This window comes from Hippocampus bargibanti, linkage group LG14 (genome assembly GCF_051943395.1).
Source record: "Hippocampus bargibanti isolate YZ-2025 linkage group LG14, ASM5194339v1, whole genome shotgun sequence".
Classification (NCBI taxonomy): Eukaryota; Metazoa; Chordata; class Actinopteri; order Syngnathiformes; family Syngnathidae; genus Hippocampus; species Hippocampus bargibanti.
The window spans coordinates 15177912-15187259 of NC_142747.1; the positions used below are offsets into that span (position 1 = coordinate 15177912).

The window sequence follows — 9348 nt, forward strand, 5'->3', positions numbered from 1 at the left end:
TCTTCCTAGCAAAAAAATATGGGTTCATGGAAAAAATTATATATATATATATATATATATATACATAATAGTCCCACTGTGTATGTCTTTACTGATTTGTAAATATTGTTATAATGTAATTAAAATATGACATTTTATTTGATTAAAATGAAGGCAGCATATTTCCTTTCCTAATTGTTTAATTTTCATTTAATTTCTAAAATGGTAATTTCTGTTTGTGTTACGGTATTTTTGTGAAGAAGAAAAAAAATCCCAAAATTGTTTTTATGTTGGATAATACAATGCAAAATGTAAACTAATCAAACTGGAAGAATACATGCTTTTTTGGGCCTCTAATATTTGAAATATCTGCATGAGTAATACAATATTTTTTTCATCCAAATATGATGAATCGTTGACTTCTTTGAAAGGAAGCTGTTTCTTGAAAGAGGAAATGTCCTCTCAAGCCGCATTTCTGTTTCTATGGGAGGATTTGCATTGGGCGAAGTAAACGATGTTCATGTACAGTGTCTTTTGTCAGTATTGAATCGACACACCAAAGCCTTTTCAGTTCACATGGTTTGTATTATAAAAAAATAAATATTTCAAACAAAGAATGATTAGACATTATTACAGGGTGACTGCAAATATTCTGGACATTTGGGGAAAAAAATAAAAGTAAATTTAGTTAATTCCTGAAAAAGAAGAAACTATATAAAAAGTTCATTCCCCGCTAAAAATGTTATATATGCTGAGTGTCTTAATTGGAAGAAATGGTGAAATGAAAAGCTGGACATTATATCATTCTTTGTCAGGGAATGTTAAACACAAATTTACATTCCCGCTTGCGAATTTTCCATGGGGAAACAGACAAGTATGTACGTACTTTGAGTGTCATGTGAATGTGAGGAGCTGAATTTGGACCCAGAAGCCGACAGGAGACGAAAATGGCAACGTAGACGTCGGTTTTTGGGTAAAATTTCAAAAACAGAGAGCAGGACTGAACGTGGTAGTGCATCGAAGTCTTCACGTTCTAAGAACGAGTTACTCAAGTTTATATAGAGAAAAAGAACCCCAACCCGATGTGACCAAACAAAGGATCAAAAGGAAAAGAGACCAACTGTCACATGTCACAAGCATCACCCCCATAGCCTCTCCCTCAGTGAGTCCACAAATATTTAAAGGACAACCGACGTCTCCGGACAAGTTGTGTCCATAATGTGTAAAATGGCTTCAAATTACTTCTACTGAACATATTTTAAAACGATTCCACCGCATATAGCTATATTTTACGTTTTAAGACTTGCGTTGAATATTCAGGAAGTCTTGTTTTTGAGTTGGTGACGAGTCCGTACGTGACGTCACTAAAGGAACTCCCCCTGACCGAAAAAAAGACACATTGTAGCAGTCCGTCCATCACATCAATGTATTTTTCTGTATTGCTTGGTCTGAAAACCTTGTGTTGTACCTAAAAGCCGCCAGAAGAGGGTGTCCACGCTCCATATAAGGAATTTATCAGCCTGTGGAAACGGAGGTGGCCACAGGAGGTCGCCATTTTGTGCCTCTTTTCTGGTAATCGTTTCTCCCCAATGTTGCCACAAAATGGCATGGAATAAATTCTTTCAATTGCAAACATGTATGCTTTCCTCTTCAGAACTATTTGAAGCATATTCATAACTGGAGGTGTAACAAGAAAGCATATTCTCCGAATCTGAAACAAAAAAGTGACGTCGGTTGTCCTTTAAGCAACTAATCACTGTATATCAAATGTATTACTGTATATACACTCAATGTTTAACATTGGATTTGTGTTTTCAGGTACCTGTGCTGTGCAACCACAACTGACTCAAATACATGAAGGGGAAAGTGTCCCGATAGTGATTCAATCAGTATCCAGCTGCAAGTCACAAAGCGAAATGGCCACAGTGTTCATGTTGAGGTCCATCCCTTGCGTCAGGGCTGTTAACAAAGGGAACCCCTCTGTTGTTTCTGCCTGAGTCCTTTTTGAAAAGTCTTCCACGCTCGGTGGGCTTCTGTACTTTTGAATTGCTGAAGCCTCATGGACGATGCGTTTCAGGCACCAGGAGCACTGAGCTTCACCGGAGCAGATACATGACTGAGGTTCCGCACGGTAGCCCGACACCACGACAGCCAAAAGCGGACTCGGTAGGATCTGTTTTAACACCTCGTCGCAATGACTCTGCAGTGCAGGTGTTTGTTTGCGATAACTGTCAAACTCTTTGAGGGCTACATTTTCTTGTCCCGTTGCGTGCGTAGTAGCGGATTCCACGCCGCTGTCTTTGCACTTCATCTGGACCGTGTAATCCTGACGAGGATACACCGTCCCTCCCATGCTACCACACCCGCTATCCTCTTGTCTGTGCTGTGGGCTTCTTTGTTGTTTGTCTGTAGCGTTGCTCTCTATGCTAACGCCACTGTCCAGGCTGGTCCTGTCGTCTTGATTTCTCAAAACGGCAAGCGCAGACTTATTTAGAGGGATTTCTGCTGAGTTTTTCGTTTCCTTTCTGCTACTGGAGAGGAACCAACCTTTGTCTGTAACCATTTCCATTGGCCCTTCTGTGAAAATGAAGGGATGCCAGCCTTGCACGGGCGTTTTCTAGTAAGAGAGGAGAGAGAATGAACAAAGGTTAACTCACTTGCATTGTATTTTGGACGGCCGCCCTCATTTCAAGCTCATATAACTCCAGATCCATATAATTTAGGAATTAACATTTTTTTTCTGATGAAAGAAGAGAGTCTAAAGTTGCTTACACTTTTTTTCAACAGACAAAATAACAACACATGGCATTAACCGTGAGATCGTTTTCTGTTTACATACCAATCCAGCTGGCATTTTCGCTGGACGTTTCAGATGACAAAGTAGACCGATTGCTGAAATGGTGGCCACAACCAACACACCCACAACCGTCAGGGACGACACTGAAATTATGAACCATTCTAGGGGAAAAAAAACACAAATACTTAATTTCAAATGTTCGTCCCAATATGATTCACAAAACACTAAGATCTTTCTAAGACAAGAAGCAATTGCACCGCTAGCCAGTTAGCATAGCGCGAGATGGTAAGATAGACTAGAGATCTTGATCTACCGCTTGATTGCGGACATTAGGGGCTCAAAAGTTAAAAAGTTTCCTCTTCATTTTATTTAGCTATCTATCTAGTTGGCTATCTAGCTAGCTAACTAGCTAGCTATCTTTCTGACTACCTAGCTGGCTAGCTATCTATTTGCTATCTATTTACTATCTATTTGCTATCTCGCTTCCTAGCTGTCTAGCTAGCTATCAATTAGTTATCTATCTAGCTGGCTATTAGCTATATATTAGCCGGCTAGGTAGTTTTCTATCTCTTTGAGTTATTCCAGGTTGAGTGAACGCTGGTGCATGTGGCTGCCGCTGCTCACCCACAGAAAAACTTATCCTGTGACTGTAAAGTGACCTTGAGAGTTTTGATAGGCACTATTATTATTATTATTATTAGTAGTAGTTGTATTACAAAGTTTTTAAACATTTGATATGGGGTAAAACAATTACAAAATATTTCCATATTGGTTTCCTCACCCCGCTCTGGAAGCAGTAGACATTGCTTTGGGGATAAATTGCTCCTGGACAAAGCCCCATTTCCCTCCACCATGATACTGACGCAGTACTCGACTCCCCACCGGAGAGAATTGAACGTTTTAGACCCCTGATCCACGGCATCTGTCAGGTACGCCATTGTCTCCTGTAAGATTAGAATGACGATAAATTCTGTGCATCATTTTTATCACTCATTTTGTTGGTTTTTCCCTTTTAAAACTTACTTTCACTTCATCGTTTATGTTTTTTTCCTCCAGGTGGATAATGTACGTAACCCCAAAAGGAAAGAGCTTTCTGAGGATGGGTTTTTGATGAACGTGGATTGTTATCGCACTGGAGGTAGCATATAATGTGAAGGAAGGAGAATGCAAGTTGCCTATGAGTGAAGAAAAACAGGTTAGAACAGAAGTTAGATTATTAAAACCAACAACTTGAATTATTCCAGAATTCATCCTGGAGCAATGTTAGCTTCTTGAACATAAATGTCATACCGTTATGTAATGACATCATTTGGCATAAATCGACGCGGTGGAATTAGCAAGAAAAGATAAACCATCACTCGCAAATTGTTTGGGAGATCATAATGCAACTTTGCATTCCAAAACCCTAAATAAATAAACACATAAATAGATAATAAATAAATAAATAAATAAATAAATAAGTACATTACATGACATAAGTATATCACTAAATATATGACTGAATATATGACTAAATACATGACTACATACATGAATACATACATGAATACATAAATAAAGAATCAAATACATAAATAAATACATATATAAATAAATACATCATAAATATGAACAGCAACATTCATTGCAATCACCAGGGAAGATATGTATACTGAATCAGAATCAGAATCAGAATACCTTTATTCGTCCCGCAATGGGGAAATTTGCAGTCCACAGCAGCAATTGAAGAGGGATGGGGTTGGGGTGGGAGTGAAAGGATAGAAAACAAGATAGAAAACTGTACTGTACATGATAAAATAAATATAAATAAAGTGAAAATGTGACAGTGCAAAACAGCATATCAAAAATGAATATTCATGTCACATAAATAAATAAATTAATTACGTTTTTAATTAATGAACAACAAATAAATAAATAAACAAATACATAAATGAATGCATGAATAAATGCATAAATGAATACATAAATAAATACATAAATATGTACAGCATCATTCATTGCATTAAAAAATAACCAGAGAATATATTTACATGTAATAAAATAAATATAAATGATGTGAAAATATGACAAAGTGCAAAACAGCATATCAAAAATGAATATTAACGTTACATAAATTAAAACAATTTATTGTTGCTTACTTGCATTTGGGAGGAATTTCTTGACCGTCCACAGTGACGTGTCGTTTCTGGATACCATCTGAACCCTGACCTTATAGCCACCTACATAGTCATGTATGAATGTGGTCAGGTCACAGTAGGTATTTGTCATTCCTGTGCAGCTGCGTACCATTGCCCATTCACCAGCAAGCCTGACATCACAAATCACATCTGTCCATCACTTAAATACTAACTAAAGGTGAAAATACAGTGATCACTGCATCTAGGGTGTCACGTCAACTTTATTTTTAAGTGCAAAACCTACTTTGCCATTTGCACATTGTACCGGATGTCAGATGTGGTGTTTCGGGGTTGATTCCAAAAGACAACAACCTCGCCATCCAGAATGTTTACAGACAGTCCATCAACCTGAGGGACATTCATTCCTGTATTAAAAAGAAAAATGAAATCCACATTTTATATTCAAGTAATGTTAAAGCACAAGAATAATAAAACATTACAAGGAAATTAAGTCATGAGTAAATCAGGACATTTTCTTGAATGCACTAAAAACTAAGGTACAGGTTTCAAACTCAAGGCCCATGGGTCAATTTTGGCCCTCTGCGTTATTTTTGGGGGGCCGCAAAAGCAAATCATGTGCGTCAAACTTCCATGACACTTTTTAAAATTGATACATATTATGAAACATTTGTTCTATTTCACTGTTTGTTCTATGTCCCTCTGAGGGAGGGTTTCTCCCCAAAAAATACTTTTGTAACTACAATGATTGTAGTTATGGCTTCCAATTTGGGGCCATTATGAACTTGGGGAAACCATTAAAATGTTTAATCCCCTCCCCATATTACATATATCAGAATCAGAATCATCTTTATTGCCAAGTATGTAGAACACACAAGGAATTTGTTTCCGGTAGAACACACTGCACTAGTATCGTCGTCAAAAAAACTGCTAAGTGGCACTATACAGTTCCATTTTGGCTACTGTTGAAAGAGTTCAAAGAGTTAATGGCTTGGGAGAAGAAGCTGTTTAAATGTCTGCTGGATTTGGTGCACATATAAAGTGCACAACAAATTAATGAACAACTAGTTTTCAAATTTAAAGTAAAAAAAACAATTACTGTTATTGTGGTTTACGTGGAACAATTAAAAATTTTGGTTAAGACTTTAGCAAGCATCATGGAATTTCAGAAGTTTGCTGCGCTTTTGCGGGCCGAATAAAATGATGTGGCGGACCAGATTTGTCCCTCGGGCCTTGCCTTTGACAACTGTGTTTTAGAGGCTGTTGGAGAAGGGGAAACATCTAAAACATGCAGGATAGTATCAATGGTGTCAATAAGTATGAAAAAAAAGATTGTTCCATTTTGGAAATCGACATAACATTATAAATGATTCCTTGTTACCTGGCGTTTTAAAAATCCTGCTCATGCCAACAGCTGACTGTCGGATTATGAGCCATGCTGACGATTCTGTCTCTGAGCCTTTGTTTTCTAGACGTTTTTGACATTGACGCAATCGCAGATTCTCACTCTGCTTTTCTGAAGTATCATTGCAGGTAAGTATTTCTTGGTATAGTTCGGCTTGTATTGTTGCGTCTTGGATTTCCATGACATGCTATTTCATTTTTCTCCTGCCTTGCCTTTTGCACGCATTTTTGGTTTCATTTCACTATTTCCAGGTTCTATGTTACTAGTGTATTTCATGGTCCTTTGTTGGCCATGCATTCCTGATAAATATTTATTTTTATTTTATTTAGTATTATTTTTTGGTCAGTACTTTTGTCCTTAGCCTAAGTTTATGGAATCTAATTAGTAAAGTCTCGTTATATCGATATTCTCGGGAGTCCGAAAAAATATCGATATAACCGGGACTATCGATATATCCGACCCTGCGTGCATGTAATTTTCTCCTTGCGTTCATAGAAATAGAATCGTAATAAGCAGTACTATCGATATAACCGATATCAATATAACGAGACTTTACTGTATGTCCAACACTCTCCAGATGAATCGTATGTTAAGACTGAAATTCCATTTTATTATGTGAGCACTTTCAAACCAAGTGCTAGATATTTAAAATCAAACATAATACACGAAACATTTGACCGTATCAAAAAGTGTTATTACCTGACACATAGCTGTTGATAGAAAGAAGCACAAGTGCGAGAGCAAGTGCCTTGTTGCTCATAGCTGTTCTTGGTGCATTCACAGATGTCATCATTCAGTTCCAAAGTGTCATCATCCGAAAGCTTTTGATGTAGTCTCTTATTCCATCCACCATCGAGAACCATAGACTCAAACTGTTTTTTGAGACCCGGTAGCTTTAATGTGTTGGTGGTTGCCAAAGATGTCAGAAGAAAAATGAGGAGCAAGCTGACTTTTCAAAGAGCTCTCCAAAAGTCATCCAGTTCGGAACTTTCCTCCTCCGCGTCACATGACTCGTTTCCTGCTGTAACGCTCACTCACCAGTCCCAACAAGATTTTAGCTTCCTCTCTTGCTTGTGCCTCTTATTGTATTGACTCTTCAACAACGCGTATGACGTCAAGAACTTCTGCAAAGGACTTTCGCAGAACATTTTACATGTGATGAGATACTAAACTCTCAAGGACTTCCCCCATCATCTCGTTTGGAGTGATGTGTTACATGACCTACATTTTATTACACAAGTACTTGAAATGTGTCAGAGGTTTTGGATTTTGACTCCACATAGCACTGTAAAAGATGTAAAATAAAAAATGTGACGGAACCTTTAAATTAAGACAGTTAAGACATTTCACAAAAATATGGCAATTATCATTTAGGGTCTCTCTCTCTACCTCTCTCTCTCTTTCTCACTTTCTGTCTTTTTCTCTCTCTCTTTCACATATGTGTCACAAAAACACAATGCGTTTTTTTTTGTTTTCCTAACACATTCACCAAGCAGCTGCAGATTTATTTATTTGTGTGTTTATTTATTTGTGTGTTTGTTTATTTATTATTCGTTTATTTATTTCAGAATCAGAAACCCTCCAATGCCCAGTGGGAAAATTATCATTTATTTGTTTATCAGTCAATCTATTTGTTTGTTTATGTATTTATTTGTTTGTTTTTGTCTATGTATTTGTTTTTTTTTCTTTTGTAGTAGTTATTTTTATTTTCCACGTGGGGTTTTTGCCATTCCGTGGAAGATCCATTCCAAGGAAGAGCGTTTACCTTACATGTCATCAACGTCAGTTTCTGTTTCCCCTTCGGTTTCTCACCTTTTTTTGTCACTTTACATTTTTTGTTTCTTCCTGCATGTTATCAACAGACAAAAAAGGAAACTGCTACGGAACAAACTGAGTCAACAAGTGATGATGTTTTGGTGTGCAACCCAACCGAAAATTGGTCAGTGAGTCACTTTTAGGTCAGTTGAGAACCACTGGTCTCATCGTCTACGCTGTGTGAAAAAATGAAAATACGTATAAAGGAACATTGCGCGTGTGGAGGTGGGGGGTAGTTGATAAGTCTCGTATTTTGGCTTAATGCTGTTTGTTCCCCCCCCCCATTATGTGCTGTTATTGTTTTACAATTAGATGACAGAGTCGCTGGTGATTACGTCAGCACGGGGGTGTCGAGGACCAGAGGAGAGAGTGACTGAGCGAAACCGATACGCATTGGCAAGTCAAATAAAAGTTACCGCGTTAACGCAACAGCAGGGCTCACGTGTGCCTTATTTGACAATACGACGCATTACAAACACGTTTTAAAATCAGTCTGAAAATGATTCAGACTAAATAAAACTTGCGATGAAGGAAAAACATTCGCAAATTTGCAACCTTCCCAAATTTGCTCTACCGATATGTACTACTATGACTCCCCCTGTTGGCTGTAGTTGGTGGTGATTGGTAATCAGTAGTTTTTCATGTTCTTTTTCACAAAGTAGCATAAAAAAGGGGCACAGGACGGATTTATGGTGAGAAAACACAGACACGCACACTCACGCGCATGTGTGTATCTTTGACACCTTTACTCCTAACGCAGGGTTTTTTGTGATACAAAAACAAATCGAGACCGAGAAATCTTTTCCAGAGAGGAAGTAAAAATAAACAATTAAGTGTCCACGCCCATTTTACACTGGGAATGTGTCAATGTTTCGAATCACATTCAAACTCTTGCTATAGGGGATTTAGTGCACACCTGCCACCATTTAACGTGCTTCTGATAAACCACAAATACGTTTCCGGTGCTGTGGTAAACTTTTAATGTAACCTTTTACCTTTAATGTTTTGCGCTAACACTGACTTTAAAACTGTTCAAAGTTTCCACCATCTTCATTAATATTAATACATTTCATTTATAAAACTCTCCAGGCCACTTTATAGTCACATGTTAAGTTTCTCTGCTGGTGGCCAGCGTTCACGTCAACCCAGAAGTAAAATTACGTCCGGTTTATTACTTCCGGGTTGAATGCTATGTTCAAGTAACACACAAACTCAAA

General features: G+C 37.7%; 1 protein-coding gene across 1 annotated transcript; it reads right to left on the reverse strand.

The window, feature by feature from the left end:
* Positions 1 to 1797: 1797 nt before the first annotated feature.
* il10ra (interleukin 10 receptor, alpha) lies at positions 1798 to 8547 on the reverse strand. The gene is made up of 7 exons (XM_089013963.1): positions 7016 to 8547; positions 5198 to 5318; positions 4915 to 5084; positions 3800 to 3951; positions 3558 to 3720; positions 2819 to 2937; positions 1798 to 2596 (listed from the first exon to the last, which is right to left on the reverse strand). The coding sequence occupies exons 1-7, from the start codon at positions 7107 to 7109 to the stop codon at positions 1862 to 1864; spliced, it is 1554 nt and encodes a 517-aa protein (XP_088870089.1). The 5' UTR covers positions 7110 to 8547; the 3' UTR covers positions 1798 to 1861.
* Between the last annotated feature and the right edge of the window lie 801 nt (positions 8548 to 9348).